Below are 16,514 nucleotides of genomic sequence, written 5' to 3' on the forward strand. Positions count from 1 at the left end.
CTTATATATATTGCTTATAATATTATAATACTCGAGTCTTCAATCTTAACTACATGCTCTGTGTGCAGGGGTTCCATGAATATTTGAGTTCAGGGATTGTAATGTTTTTTCATCAAGTCGGGCTGTAGATAACCGATGTCCTTTTAGCTAAAACAAAAGAAGTGTTTATTGGACTGTCTCTTGAGTATCACGATATTAAAAGTAGGTTTTTAAAATAGGCACTTAGTTTATACTGTTAATAGTGTTTGTAAAGCAACTATTTGCCATTGCCTAAAGTGGATATTCTTTAGTTTTACCTTTAAGTCACCCAATGAATTTTTTTGTTCTATGTGGACTGAAAACAGCTAACAAATGGTCAGTTATGTGCGTCCCTTCAGTTGTATGTGTATCTGAACAGGCTTCTCACACACATTTTCAGTGTATTTGCAAGAAGGGCTAACTAGACCAAGTTACAGAGGGAATATGTTCTTTGTCAGTGTTGATTTTTCTTTCAGAGAAGACCAGGACAGCTGTGAACATGTGTTAGGATTTCTTTGACTTATGCCAAAACTATCACATCATTACAAAGAAATTAATGTGTATGTCATGTGCAGTAGGTCTTAAGTTGTCTAACACACACTCACATCACTGACTAAGATTTCTGTTGTAGGCCAAGGGTAAAGAAAGACAATGGCTGAGACACCAAGCTGTTGGAGAGCTAGATGATGCCAAAATCATTGATGGGCTGACAGGAGAAAAAGCCATCTATAAACGACGTGGAGAGCTTGAGCCACAAGTAAGTATCCAGCAAGAACCAGGGAAAGGTGGAGAAGAGCTTAACCAGTTTGCTGATTTCCTAGTGGCTGTACAGTATCTGTGCTTGGAGTTTGAGTACGTTATATGGATGAGAAACTCAGAAAAATATTTCTGGCTTGGGATGTCCCTGACACAGAGACAACCACAACATGGAAAATGTGCTGTACCTCTTCACATAGTCTTACATAAATATTTCCTGTTGGCCACGCTCAGGGAGAGGACACCAATCTAGGCAGTGCTAAATTTTGATCCAATTCAACACTTTTTTATGTTCTTATTTCATATTTTAATGATCAGAAGGCAATTAGCAGAAAACATTTATTTTGTTTGCTTTTATAGATAAAAGGAAAATATTTTCTCACTAACTTAATTTTTGATAACAAATATGCTAATCCCCTCAGAAGTTTTTGTGAAAAGTGCTTTACAAATGTATTTTCCTTATTCCATGGCATGAAAATCATTTCAACTTCCACAGATACTTGGATTTACAAGAAAAAAATTATGATAGGAAAAAAAAAGTGTGAGGAAAAGCCATTAAGATATGATAAAGTTGACTGTCCTATGGCCTGGTTCAGCTGTTCCTTAGAAGGCTTTACAGTGAGACCTATGTGAGTCAGCAACAGAGAAACCACTTGAATCAGACCAACTAAACCTGGCCAAAACTAGTGGGACTAGTCCATAATACTTAACAGTAATACTTAATGACAGATTGCAGTTTTTAAGTACACTAAGTTGTGTTTTTTAAATGGCTGAGTACAGCATCTTTTTGCATGTCATCTACCCACATGTGATAAATCCCTGGTATTATTTTTATGCTATTTGGTCCTTATGTTGCTTTGAATTATTTTTGGAATATGGCACTCCTTGTGTGAAAGACCAGTAATGGAAAACTGATTGAATCTTCAATTTGTTTCAAAATGTGTTTACTCAAAGTATCAGTTTTAAGGCGTTGTAAAAATAATTCAATTAGGGGAAAAAAGGACCTTTTATATCACAAAAAAAGCCCAGCTTTTATATTTAAAAGGACACTTCTATAAAAACCAAAATAAATGTAGGATTTAATTGGTAATCTCTTCTTTTGTTTCTGGGAAGGCAGGGATGCCACAGTCTATTAAAAGAATAATTAAAAGAATAATGTACACAAATCCTTTACAGGTAAAAGGAACATCATAGTTATTTGTTTATATTGTGACTGGGGTTTTTTTCAGATCATCTTTAATAGCTTCATACTTGAATCCAGACACGTCTTATTGCATGCTAAATAAAACACCTCCCTTGAATGTACTGTGCCAAAAATTATTAGAACAGATGGGATTTGTTTCGGGAAAAAATAATGGTTTCAGCATTAGAATGAAGATGGAACTAGTAGTTAATCAGAACAAGATTTCAAATATTTTTGGAATGTTATTAACCTCAGAAGACAAGTTTTTACAGTCATATACAGTCCCTGTTAGTACTGCATGCCAAGGAAAAGCATTTCCATTTTGAGCCTTGGCAGAAAGAGCAAATTTGAGAGTTTCTTTACTGAAATAAAATGTTAAGAATCAAACTGAAGCAGAAAAAGTATTTTCCTGACAAGCATGTGTGGAATTTTTTGAGGTATTTTGTTTCCAGTCATTGAAGGTGAGGGAAAACAGTGAGCTATCTGTCAAAGAACTGGTTTGAAATAGAAAAATATTTGTGTTCTGCGTTCTTGAAAAACAAAAAGAAAAACAACAACAGAACCAAACAATATTTGCTGGATAAAATTTTCATGGTTTGCAAAGTGGATCTTGTTCTCTTTCTGGACTGTTTCATCTTTTCTGCTGTTTGGCTTTCCCACTTCCCCTGTGTTTATTTGTGTTGTGTTTCCCTGTCAGCCGGGGAGCCCCCAGGAGAAGCCCAAGCGCCTGCGCCTGGTGGTGGATGTTTCCGGCAGCATGTACCGCTTCAACGGCGTGGATGGGCGCCTGGAGCGCTCCATGGAGGCCGTCTGCATGGTCATGGAGGCTTTCGAGAACTATGAGCACAAATTCAAGGTAACTGCAGCTGGGCTGGGAGCTCTGTGGTTATTGCACAGGCTGTGCGCAGCAGTGGAAAAAGTGTTTCAGCAGTCAGTCTGGCCAAAGATTATTATTCATTCCCATAAGGAAATAAAGACATTGATCTATTTCTAGCAACCTGAAAAATAATACTAGTGAAAGGGTAAAAAACATTACACATTTCAGCAGGGGAGTATTCAATCTAAGACTTTGATTTAGTGAGATTTGCAGGCGAGGGGGGGTTTCTGGTTTTATCAGTTTCTTTGAGAAGAAACACTTAAGCCTACAAAGCACAAGTAAATATGAGCTTCAGGACATGCAGAGATACCATGTCCTTCCATCCACCCAGAGTGCACACAGCAGTCCTTGATCATGGGGAGACCAGACTTCTTTGTCCCTTCTCTCTTCTAGTTAACTAAAAGCAAGAAATAATTTCTTATACTGAAACATACTAGGTGCTAAATGTTATTTAATAGTAGCCTACAAATTAAATGTAAATAAATGTAATACTCTTTTTGTCTCAGTAAGCCTAAACAAGTCTAGGCCATGTTTCTTTAGCCATAAAGAAGACAGGAATGGCAGTCTCCAGTTTTTTCTGGACATACCCTGTGTTTGACAGAAGAATAGAAATGTCTACTACCTTTACTGAAGAGTGTATCAAACATGAGAATTAAAATACATCTGAAGAAAATGTAAAATCTCCTAAACAAAGTTAATAGAAACTTAGTCCAGATCAAATCAGTCAGGTCTGCTTTTGTTCCTCCAACAACATTATTCTACAGGTTTCTGTTCTCCCATAGAATCTCATGTACAAAATCAGGCACATGCTTTTAGAATGTCTTCTAAAGTACGGTCATGCACACTTCTATTTTTCAGTAGAAAAGTCTACAGAAGGAGACAGGCATTATGTTTTTCCCTAAGAAAGCAAGGCATGTGCTACCATCTTCTTTGGCAGAAATGCATTCTTGCCCTTTAACTTTCTTAAACAGAGCGTGTTGCAGAATTTCAAACAAATTTGAAACTATGGTTTTGTTCCCAAAGTCACTACATTCCTGAAAACATAATTAAAACAGGCTGGGTAGAGAGTGATGCTGTGTAATCCTGTAGGAGGAAAATGCTGTAACCATAAACTTCTACCTTAGCCCAGAGAAGCCATGTGGCAACTCAAATGTAATTTTAAAAAATAATTGGAAATCAGGGCTTTATTGGTTCTGCTGTTTATGTATCTCCTGCTCACTGATAATAGAAAAGTTAAGGGCAGATATTTACAGTGGCAGTGCAACTAAGCAGCATGATTTGTGTAGCTTGGTAAGTCAGGCATATCTGAGCAACACAGATATGAGTATGGCAAAATGCAGGATCCACACAGAAAAGTAGTGGGCACAAGGATAAATATCATATACTGTAGTGCAGTCAAGATGGTTTTGTAAAGGGAAGTAACAATGTGTGTGATAAGCAAGGTTGGTTGGTTGGTAGGTAGAGTCTCCTTGGCCAAAAGCGACTGACAAAGTCCCTCACCAGAGACTTTTGTGGATAAAAAGGAAATCCTTTAGATAAACAAAATATTCCTAAAAATATAGGAAACTGAATGAGTGGTCATGTTTTAGTGGGTCAGTGGTGGAGCTGTGTTGGGACCTATGCCAGAGTCCATGCTGTTATGTTGTTCTCTGTATTTGAAAATGATCTGTTAAAAGGGATGAATAGTGAGGTGACAAAAGTTGCTAATTGTTGAAGTTATTTGAGAAAATGAAAAGAGAAATCCAGCTGTAAGAAGCTGGAGAAGGACCTGGCCATAAATGGTGACTGGGAAATAAAATGGTAGCTGGTGCTTTTAGATGTGAAGTGCTGCAAGTGGAAGAAAAGAATTTTTATTTTAAATGCACAGTGAGAAGGTCTCAGCTTTCTGTTAGTCCTCAGTCCCAGCTATAGACTGGTGCACAACAAAGATATCTTGTAATTATGTTGTGTGGTTCTTTGAACACTCCGTTCTCACGAGCTGTCAAAAAAGCTAATAGAATGTTCTAAACTATTAACAAAAGAAGAGGGAAGAAAGGAGAATGCATGAGAATGTTGCTATAAACATCCACAGTGCATTCACATTAGGAGTAATGCATGCAATTTTGCTCCCCCATCTCACAAAAATTCTTGTAGAGCTGAAAAAGAAGAGAGGGTAACAAAGATTGCAAAGGGTATGGAAGTGTCCCCTTATAAGGAATGACTAAATAACTAAGCAAGTTACTTAGTAAGAACCGCTCAGTGTGGAGGAGATAAAAATCAAGGAGCTGATAAAATCTTGACTAAAACAGAAATGGTGACCAGGGGACACTTGTTCATTCTGCTCTTACTTTGAACAATAAATTATGTTACATTCACACAGCTGAGGAAAATGGCTTAGAAAGTGATAACACTTGAGAAGGATGTAACACAATGGCAGAAAACCACTTGTCCTTATTTCCAGTGAAGCTCTAAAGCTGAGAACCCTCAAGTGCATGATAAAGGAATGACTTGTAGAACCAGACATGCAGCCAGCACACTGTGGAGTATTACTTAAGATCATTACAAACTCTCTTCAGTTCTGTGATTTTAAAATCCATGGGTCAGGATTCAGAGAGCAGGAGAGACAGTGTTTTATTTAAATATCACTGACTCCATGCTGTACAACTCTAGACACTTTGCATGATGCTGCTGTTTTTTCTCAGGATAAAGCTGAAGGTTTGGTATGTCTGCAAAAATAGCATACATTTCTCATATCTAAGAGAGGAGCCATTTGTAAAAGAACACACAACTGTGTAGTGTGCAATTAAAAATCTGCAGTTTATAACTTTTTTCTTTCTTCCTTTTCCTTACTCTCTTCTTCCCTGATTTTATAAAAACATTTTTTTTGGCCTTCAGATATGCCTGCTACTGTCTATCCCTGTTGTAGCCCCATCTGCACAGTTCACAACAACATATGCTGCAAATTTGAGGGGTATCTTGCAAAACATGTGTTGAACCAAGGGGATCATCTAGCTTGTTGAGCAAAGGGGATTTACAGAGTAAAGTTCCCTTCAGCTGTCTAACTGCAGTGCAGACTTTGGAAGGCAATTCCTGGCTTTTGGTCAGAATGACTTTTCTGATGTTGCTTGGTTTACTTCTCTGCTAAACACGGTTGTGAATTAATCAGATGGGCTTTTCTTTGGCTGCTTATCCTACCCAACTGAGCTTTCCCCATGGGTGATACCCCTTGGTATCAGGGATGATGTTGGTTGTCTGATGATCTTAACAGCACTGAGTGAAGGTAGAAAATAGTTTCTTCTTGCTTTCTTATACAGAGGAGCTGAGTAATGGGTATGTGACTGCACCAAGCAGGTATTGAAGTTACTTTTTATAAAGGCAGACAAGTGCAGTAGGTATTTTTCAGCTTTTTATGTTCGTATGGGACATCCTCCCTACTTCCATTTCCCATAAGTGCATGTAGCGAATCATTCCTTGTCAAGGGGAAAGCAGGAGGCCCATCTTCTGAACTTCCCATTTTAAGTGTCAATTGTTTGAAAATGAACAGAAGGCCAGTTTGTTCTCTTTTTTATCTGAGGTAGTACTATGTCTGTCACAAACTGTATGTTTTTATATCATTCCCGATTACTGTGATTTGCACACATAATGGCAGATTGAGGAGGCATGTCCAGTAAATTATCCAACAGCAATTTTATGAAGCCTTAAAAATATTGTGACTCAATAAATAGCATATTATGTAACAGGTAGGAAAAGCCTGAATTGTTATTTATAGCTATATTAAAGGGATAGTGAAGATTTTAGATGCCTCCTTTAACATTCTGTGTTTGTAAAATTTGCTGTGGAGGCAGCACTGCTAATTCAGGAAAAGAAGAAATGATTCACATGTTTGGCAGAATAGTTTCTTTTAAATAATAAACAAAAGGTTTGAAATAAATTCAGAAAAATAAAATGTTCAGAATTGTCCAAAGAAGGACGAATTCATAAAGATCTAGCCCTCCAGCAGAGTCTAATTCACACTGCCTTTTACATTCAGCACACATCTTCTTTCAGCTTTTTTAATGCCTTCAGAAATGAAACCTTTTGGCATGGCAGCTGCAGAAGACAAAGTCTTCCATTTTACCCATTTTAGGCAGCAGCAACCATCATTCAGTGCAGAATGTGACAGTGGAACAGAGATTGTTTTAACCTTTTGCTATGGAAAGAAACCAACAAAATGATGCTATTTCAAGATACATGTTTACAAGTTGTGTACTCTGAATAGAGAAGTCCTTGTCGCAGTGTACCTGAGGCTACTGGAAAACAAGCTCCTGTGTACCACAACAATATCTTATTTCAATTAAGCTACACTACAGCAAACTATTTTGCTGCTGGATTTGTCCTGAGTGCCTTTGCTTGCAACTTTGTAAAACAAAACCAAGTAAGATTGTATCCAAGTTCCAAGTAAGATTGTATCACAACTTTTCTCTCACTTGTAACTCCATCCACGTAAATCCTCCTTAGAGAATTTATGAGGGAAAAGCGTCAGATTGCCTCCCTGCTTTCTAAAGGCCCTTCTTCTGTGCTCGTCTTTAGCTACTGCAAAGGAAGGAAACTGGTTTTGACAAAGTCTGCATGTGCCTGCATGTGTTGGGGTTCCCAGTTGACCAGGGCTGTGGAGCTGTCTGCACTTTTTCTTTACAATGAGTTCACCAAGATAATATGAAATCACTGAGGGTTCATTTACTTTAAGACAGATCAGGAGGAGGTAATAATTTACTTCAGGAGAGATTTTAATTCTTTGCCATTTCAGAGTGAGCTTCTTTGCTCCAGTTTTGCTCCTCTCTCAAACTCTGTTTTTGTAAATTGTGACAGATTCTATACATTCCCCTGGGCAAACATCTCTCTTCTGTCACCTCTAGAACTTTGCTGTCAGCCTACTCTCATTCCCCCTCCCAGGGAGGGTCTCTCAGCCTGCAGTCTTATGTTGATTTAAGTCAATCCAAGTCAGTGCAGCTACATTCCCTTGCTGTGAACTCATCGAGCTTCATAGTTTGGGGAGCTGAGCTTCCCAAAAGCAAACTCACACTCATTAGATTTTTGCTGCTCCTGGTCCTTGACTTGGCTTCCAGAGGAATCAGAGGAGCATGAGCTCCAGCACACAAGGGCTGTTGATCACAGCTCCTCTCTTCCCCAGCACAGCAGGATCTGGAGGCCCTACTTGACCCAGAATGCAGCAGTCAGGATGAATCAAATAGCCACTTCTTCCCTGCTGCCTCACCAAACGTTTTTAAGTCACAAATAGCATAGTAAGCTGTCAGCAAAGAAACAAGGAAACTGATAACATCTGTTAAAGATAAGCACACGTATCGGGTGCACGCATGGGCACACACAAAGAATAATAAGCAGCTCTCTGAGCAGGGAGCAGACAGGACATGATGTTCCCAGGTGGATGCCTCTCCATGCCTGCCATAGTTTGCTCAGTTCATTTCAGCCTCGCCTTGCCTGTATCCAGATTGTCTGTTCGTGCCTTGTGCAAGAATGTGGAGGGGGCCTTACTGTAGGGTCAACATCTAATGTTTCATCGAGGAGATAGAGCAATTCCCCTTACACAGGCTGTCACACCGAGTTTAAACTCAGACTGTTTGGTTGAAAGCTTGGTCTGTTACTGGTGTATATCAAGAACCACAATGATATTCCCAAACAGCAAAGTTTGGCCTATTCCCATGAACTCAGTATGGCAGAGCTGACTCAAGATCAGCCAGTGGAAGACATCCAGGAAGCCAGGAAGGAGCCTTCTGCAAAGGGATTAGCCTTTTTACATGGGAAAATGGTAGCATCTTGCTTTACATGGTTAGGTTGTTGATTTAAAAGTGGTACCGAATGCAAAACTGCTCAGCAGAGGACGTGCAAGATTTCATAATTAGGAGCCTACCCTGAAGATGTGTGGGCATTTCTGACATTGCATAAGAATCACGAGCACTGTATATTTTCTGCTCCATTAAACCTCTGCTTTATTTAGTTCCTCTGATTTGAACAGTCTCTAATTTTTAAAACAATACTCATGCACACATTCTCTGTGCATGGTTCAGGTTTTTTTTCAACAGAATATATTCCTCTTTAATTTAGGAAGTATACTGAATGTAACCTCAGCATTATTCTCAAAACTTTTATATTTTAATTTGCCATTTGTCTTCATATCCATCAAAAAGGAGAGACTCTGGAGCATTATTGGTGATAAGAAATAGGTTTTGAAGAGAAAGCATGTGGCAGACTGAAAGCTTTACATGAGGCTGGGTAGCAAATACTAGGCATATAAGAGCTGAGGAGAGCAGAAATGGGAAAAACCAACAGAGCAGAAAGAAATAGGATTGTGTGAGGACTAGGTTATATAAAGATTTCCTAGGGAAAGGAAGTCTGTTTTACATGGGGCTGTCATAAAATGGCCTGACCTTGGGTGAAATAATCTACAGTATGTTGCACGTTTGCTCTTTAGCAGAGTGAGGTGTCACCTTTAGAAGTGTTGTTCCAGCTGCTCTAGCTTTCTTTTGATATATTTCTTAGCAAATTAGTGATATGGAAACAAAAAGAGCTTTGTCTGTATTTCTCCTCTCTCTAGGACCTGACTTACACCAAATAAAGTGTCTTTCAATAGGAAAGAAAAGACAGGAAAAACTTTGAGGAATAGACCTGCCTTTTACCAGATGATTATGTGGGAATTAGGGATGGTGAACCCAGCAGGAACCTGTAACTGTACTTGAAAAAATAAAACAGAAAGGTAAAATACTGCATCAGGGCTCCCTGTCAAGTAAAGGCAGGTCTGTGCCAGCTAGGCAGGGGGAAATACAGGCGTGTTCATGCTGAGGAATTGCCAGCTCAGGTCTCTCTGAGCTCAGGTTCTGGACACTGTGCTGTCTTGCTTGGTGTAGACAGCTCTTAAATCCATTTTTGTCTTGCTCATGAATTCTCCCTGGGGTGACTGCCACATCCACAACACAAAGGGCAGGTCAGGACCTTGCCATAACTCGGCTTGTCTTGGTTTTCATGTAACAACAATGAAGCTCTCACATAAAACAGAGGCGTTCACAACATTGTGTTATTTGTTCAACGAGATATTTGAACTATTGCAGTTCTACATGTCAGTTTTGCAGCATCTTGCAGGAGAATGATGCGCACACCATCTCCTTTGAAAACATAGAGAGGCTCTTGGAATTTGCTTCTCTACATACTTTCAGCAATGGCTTTGATCTGTTATGCACAAAAATAAGGAGTGCTGATTTTCAAGAAAGGGGACTTGTAGTACTTTTTTTTTTTCAGAGCAGAATGAGGTCAGCAAAAAGATCCATCAAACATAGGAGCTACTCTCAAACAATGTGCTTCTTGTTTGTCAGGCTCAAGACGATGAAAATTGCTGCTTTAAAAGAAATACGTGGACAATGTGAGAGGGCAAGGTCTTGGTCTTACACATCACTCTGCAGTTGGTGGAATGATGTGAAAACTGTTAAGGAACTGCTCCTTAATTCCATTATTTAACAATTCTTTCCAATGTTTTTGTGTCAGTGAGAAGTTGCAAGTAGTTCTCTTAAGCAGCTCATAAACAGAAACAGGGAATAGTACTTGGGGTCTTTTGTTGAAAATTGCAAATTGCCTTTGATCTGTCTTATGTCATTGTGAGCCAAGGGCCATCTGTGACTAACAGGTGACTGATGATATTTCTTTCTTGTAGTACGACATTGTTGGACATTCAGGAGATGGCTTCAACATCGCCTTGGTTGGGAGTGACAAAGTTCCCAAGAACAATAAGCAAAGATTAGAGATTCTTAAGGTAAATCCTACTGATAAGTGGTGCTGGTAACTAAGGATTTTATGACTGCAAAAATAAAATTGTAGGCAAGTCACAGAATGCAAAACATGAGGATAGTAAAATAAAAGAAAGACAAGAAGGCAAAAATGTATGCCTTATTCTGTACTGCTGCACCCTAAATGTGTCATTTTGACTACCTGTCAAAGGATAGGGGAAGTTCCAAAGATTATACAGTGATTATAGATAGCTCTGCCCAAATCATGTGATATTATTTGTGCATAAGTGACTCATTCAAAACTGTAGAGGGATCTCAAGTCAGTGATTTAGCCTGGTACCTTCAAGAAGTTATGCATCACACTAGCATTGGGAAAATGTTTCAGTGCTAAACTGGAAACATTAAATCACGATGTCAAAGCAAGTGTATTCACCAAAACTTTTCTCTAGTCGGATGAAGAAAAATTGAATATATTGTAGGATTTACCTGGTTGGTAGCTTGATAGGCTAGAAGCATGTATTTGAGCTTCCTTCAAAAACCATTTTTAAAATAGCTCCTTTGATTAGAAGAACCTGATTTAGTAACATCTGAAATTCATGGCCTTCTACATAGGTAACAGCTTCATCAATGAATATGGTGTATTTATTTTGTAACAGCTCAAACAAAATGTTTTATCGTTTTTAAATGTGACTGCCACTGTCAGGAATCAGATATTTGATAATAACTAAGACACTACTAGAATTTGGAAGTCCAGTGCAAATTATGAGCTTACAGGAGCTGTTCATAGCATTAGGAAACTAAGCCCTGTTTTCTTCCTAAGATACATAAGAATGTATCTACTCGAAGTACGGCTGACCAAAGTGTTTTACCGTCCCTAAGGCCCAGTCTCATTGGGTACCTGTATGGGTTTTGATTGTTTAACCAACTGTGTTTTTAAGAAGTGCTGCCTGTCTCAAAATATGACATATCATATACAAAAAGCTGCATCTTCTTTTCTATCTGGAGCACTGTCTGCATTTCTGATCCCCTAATACAGCAGTACTGAATATTTACTGCCTCCTGTGCTAGCTGAAACGAATGCTTGTTCCTAAAATCATCTTATGTGTTTCCACATGGTTATGCTGTGCACACAGACCATGCATGCCCACGCTCAGTTCTGCATGAGTGGAGACCATACCTTGGAAGGGACAGAACATGCCATTCGGGAGATCGCCAAGGAGGAGGCTGACGAGTATTTTGTTATCGTCTTAAGTGACGCAAATCTTGAGCGGTACGGAATTCAGCCATCAAGGTTTGCACAGGTCTTGACCACCAACACTCAAGTCAATGCTTTTGCCATATTTATAGGATCCTTGGGAGACCAGGCAGATAGGTAAGTGTGTTTGGTTTATCCCTAGTACTTATTTACCAGGGCCTGTGTGATGGGTAAAAACTCTCACTATGTCCTTATGAGCCCCTTGTATTTATTGAGAGGCCTCAATAAGGTCTCCCTGGACTTTCCAGGCTGAACAACCACAACTCTCTCAGCCTGTCTTCATAGCAGAGGTGCTCCATCCTGCTGACCATTTTTGTGCCCATCTGCTCCAACAGGTCCATGTCTTTCCTGTGGTGTGGACCACACAGCACTCCAGGTGGGGTCTCACCAGAGTGGAGTAGAGAGGCAGAATCACTCACTCACCCTGCTGCCTGCACTGCTTTTAATGAAAGAAAGCCAGAGTGCAATTGGCTTTCTGGGCTGCAAGTGCACATTGATGGGTCACGTCTGAGTTTTCACCCATCTTCTTTTTATTATTATCATTATTAATGTACTGGTGAGAAGCTGTAGCTCCTGAGTTGTGTCAGGGAGGAGACTGGCTTGTGGATCCTGCAGACATCCCTTATAGCCAGCAAATTCAGAGCATCCTCTGCATCCATGCTCATGCTGATGCCATCCTCCTGCTGCAGGATCTGCAGTAAACCCTTATGTAGTGTCACAATGTAATCATATTAGAGATGTGGTACCTGTGTCATTGTCCAGTATATGGTTACAATGTGTGTAGGCCTAAGAAAAGAGATTAAAACAAAAGATGCTGGACTTAATTGGTCTTCCAAACAGCCAAAAATTTGACTCAGATACTCCCCTTGTGTTACAGACAAATTCTGTGGAATGTCCGAGACAATATGCCTGGGTTTAGTTCTACTATATAATTTCACTTTAAAATATTTGGGCACAAGGGGGAAAAAAGAAATTCTGCCCCAGGTGTTCTTCCAGGTTCCACATCCATCGAGGACCCATACCTGCAGCAAAAAGCTGGTATAGCCACAAATATCAACAGTGTCTTTTCTATTTTTGTTTGAGTCTTTAACTAGAGGAGAATTAAAGAAATCTGAAAGGGAGCTGGCCCTCAGTAGACAATTTTAAGCAGTAAAGGATTGAAAGATACAACTGGACAGACATCATGAGTTGTGACTGCAGGTCTGTACCTCAGAACTGTGTTATTCATTAAAAGATAATCCATTCTGAAAGATTATAATTACAGAAAGTCCCTTTATTTTTTATAGAAATTTTAAAAAAGAAAAAAAAAATCTTTGACTACATCCTTCTGTGTAAGAGATCTTAAAATGGCCCAGTTCACTGGGTATGGAAAATGCACACCATACTGTCACTGAAATGTATTTCTATGTATGTGGACATGCAGAATTAGACAAAGCCTTCCTGAAACTGCTGTGGATGAAGGAGAAGGGAATTCTGTTTTTATTAAACTATTTTTCAAAGTGGGAATTTACTTGGCATTTGAGGAATAGTATAGAGCAAAATTTCATGTAAAACTCCTAGAAAAAATAAACCCCAAGCTTGCTAACTGGACACAAGGGAGATGGGGTTTGTAACATGCATCTAGTTTGACTTTTAAGGGTGAGTTAAGCTGTGAATAAAATGTGTCAGGTTAATATTGGCAGAAGAATCCATTTCCATGTAATCTTCAGCGATGTCAAAGAAGAAATACAAAGAGCACAGTTAGAATCGTTGGACTTGTTGAACTGAAAGAGCTGTGGGTTCATGGTAGTCAATTTAGGACAAGTATCTTCATTTCCAATGTAAATCTGTAGCTGTCCACAGCAATCTAGTTGTGATGACCTCATGGGATCCCTGGTACCTTGATCAAAATGGAGTTCTGGCATGTCAGAAAGACGACATGGATAGAAGTCTCTGGAAACACTCTTGTTCATGTTGCTGAGAGGAACTCAGTGCCCTACCTGCTCTCAGTGTTTTCTCCCTCTGTTGCGCTCTCAGACCTTTAATTGCATGGTGACAGTAATGTAAGGAATCCTGTTTTGTGGTAAGGAAGATAATTTGAGGTGGTAATTGTGTCTTGTCCCTCATTCTGCTCCTTAGGCTGCAGAGGACGCTGCCAGCAGGTCGGTCTTTTATTGCCATGGATACCAAAGAGATCCCTCAGATTTTGCAGCAGATATTCACGTCTACAATACTGTCAAGTGCCTAAGCGTCACTGATGTCACCAGGTGTGAGCTCAAAGAGGAAATTCACTCCTGCTGGAGGTACAAACCCTAAAGCTGAGGATAAACACAATTATTAATAAAATACATACTCTTCTCTAATCAGCCAAGCAACCATAATCTACATGACAGCCAGGCTGTAAATTTTCCCAAAGAATCTCTCAAGTGACTTAGCACACTCAAAGAGCTGCATTGGGGCAGAGGATGGCGACAGAATGAATGTTTTTCCGGAGGGACAAACAAACAAAGGACAGTCTGTGATCATTCCTCTGCCTGCTGTGTTGCCAGCACTACGGAATCATCTCACCCTGTTTCATTAAACATGGCTCACTGGGATTTGGTAATCCTGTGCAAGGCAGATCCAGGCAGTCTGTGTCAGTGTTTTGCGTGCATATGTTTGAATGGGTGTTTAACTCCATCTCTGATTTGAACAGGACTGCTCTTGCCAGGCAGGAAATCCTTCCTTCCTCTCCTGTTGCTTTCTTGTCTTGATGGGCATCAGGGCTTCACCCTGACGCTGGAAACAATGGAGCAGTTTGGAAACACTGACCGTCACATGTAAACATTCATTATCTGATCAGGCACGGTGCTCCGAGTTGTCAGATCTAGAGAAAGTGGCTGTTAAGAAGTAAAACAGCACAAAAATAGATTGGTTCAGTTCTGCCTATGAAAAGTAAGGGGAAAGGGTCAAAACTCTCTTAAGAACCCAAGAGGCAGTGTTTCCAAGGAGAGAATTCCTACCATGTCTCCTTTGCACAGCTGATGATGCTGCATTCACTGCAGTGTTACATAGAATCCTTGGGATGGCCTCAGCACACGGGGGTGACTCTTCAATCAGGAGACAGAAAGGTTGCTAGTGCTTTGCTAGAGCACATTCATGGTCTGTTTTTCTTGAGTCATTTGAAGGTGAAACTGGAGGAGAGATTTAGGCATGAAAAAATAGTTATTTTTTATAAAGGAAGAGGAAAGAGTATTTTAGCAAGATATCTGTGTATTTAATATCCAAGTTAGTTGTAAAGACTTATTTTATGATTCAATCAATTGGTGTTTGGTTTGTTCCATGAGGCAATAATTCCTTTTTATCTGCTAAAGAAGAGATATTTTGTAGTTCTTTGGGAACAATGGAATATTTGATGAATTGAATGTATGATTTAATTAAGCTGTTGTGGGGGATATGCACCATCACTGATACTCTGCTGATGTTAATTAGAGAGTAACTGAATAAAAGAACATTCAAGAAGAGTGCTTATAAAAATCCAAAGGAGGAATTGCAATTCTTTTAATATTTCTCTTAGTCCTGCAGTTGAGCAAGCGGCACCTTGAGCAATATCTTTGGAAGGAAGGAGGCAGATTAATTTGGTCTTTGCATTAAATACAACCATTGGTGTTTTAAGTTTATGGTGGTCATTCTCTACTCTGTCAGTCCTACAGAAAAAAATCTTTACCAGAGCATGAAAAATGTCTCCTGTTTAGGATGAGTTTCAAAGTCTGGTCAGCTTTCAAACTCTTTTTGACAAGAGGGGACGGAAGACATTTTTCAAAGTCTTATTGGCATTGTTATGATAACCATATATGTGAAAACAAAGAGATTGAAGATGCAGTTCCTGTTTAGAATTGGGAGGAGAAGGTTGGGAAGGTTATCTCTGGTTGGAGCAAATGCACGTGTACGCACATACATACAGATGCTGCTGCTAAGGGGAAGTGCGCTTCAAAATAAAAATATCTTGGTCCTTTAAACGTATGATGAAATACTAAATGCAATAAAGAATCGATATATTAATAAGGCTCTTACTAAATTTGTGTTTACATGGAAATTCCTTCAGCAAGTCTGCCTTTATTGCTAGCAGTCTTGAAGAAAAGAAGCTTTTTTTTTTGCAGTTAACTAGCACTTTATATATTACTTATGTGGATAAACTTTCTCACCTCAGATTTATATGCAGTAAAATACTGTTGTCTTTATCATTAAAAAATTAGTGCTACTTAAGGGAAAAACTATGATAAATCCAGTTTTTAATCTTTAGTTTGATTATGCCTCTAAATTGTACTTGTAAAAGTATCATGTATTAGTATCATTTACAATTACCTTTCTGTAGTGTTTGGTTTTATTTTTTTGTTTCAGGAGATGTCTGTTGTGTTTCAGCTCATGTTCCTTGGGCCCATAGGATACAGCCGTGTCCAGGGCCAGGCTTGCCCATGAGGCAAGCACCATGAGGGTGGGTGGGAGTGGGTGAAAGCTCTAAACCTGCCCTCTTTCAGTTTAAGGCCTTTCCCCCTTGTCCTATTGCTACATGCCCTTGTAAGAAGTGCCTCTTCACCTCTCCTGAGCCCTCTTTAGGTACTGAAAGGTGCTGTAAGGTCTCCTTGGAGCCTTTTCTCCTCTTGTTGGCTGACGACCCCCAGCTCTCTCAGGCTGTCTTCACAGGAGAGGTGCCTC

General features: G+C 39.5%; 1 protein-coding gene across 1 annotated transcript in view; it reads left to right on the forward strand.

The window, feature by feature from the left end:
- Window positions 1-16,013, forward strand: part of VWA8 (von Willebrand factor A domain containing 8) — a 182,847-nt gene extending 166,834 nt beyond the window's left edge. Inside the window, exons 41-45 of the mRNA XM_014890712.2 lie at window positions 650-775; window positions 2,655-2,813; window positions 10,513-10,611; window positions 11,719-11,957; window positions 13,959-16,013. Coding sequence (XP_014746198.2) covers window positions 650-775; window positions 2,655-2,813; window positions 10,513-10,611; window positions 11,719-11,957; window positions 13,959-14,067 — 732 coding nt within the window. The 3' untranslated portion in view covers window positions 14,068-16,013. The remainder of the gene's footprint in view (window positions 1-649; window positions 776-2,654; window positions 2,814-10,512; window positions 10,612-11,718; window positions 11,958-13,958) is intronic.
- The last annotated feature ends 501 nt before the right edge of the window (window positions 16,014-16,514 follow it).

The sequence above is a fragment of the Sturnus vulgaris genome, chromosome 2 (assembly GCF_052056855.1).
Source record: "Sturnus vulgaris isolate bStuVul1 chromosome 2, bStuVul1.hap1, whole genome shotgun sequence".
Lineage (NCBI taxonomy): Eukaryota > Metazoa > Chordata > Aves > Passeriformes > Sturnidae > Sturnus > Sturnus vulgaris.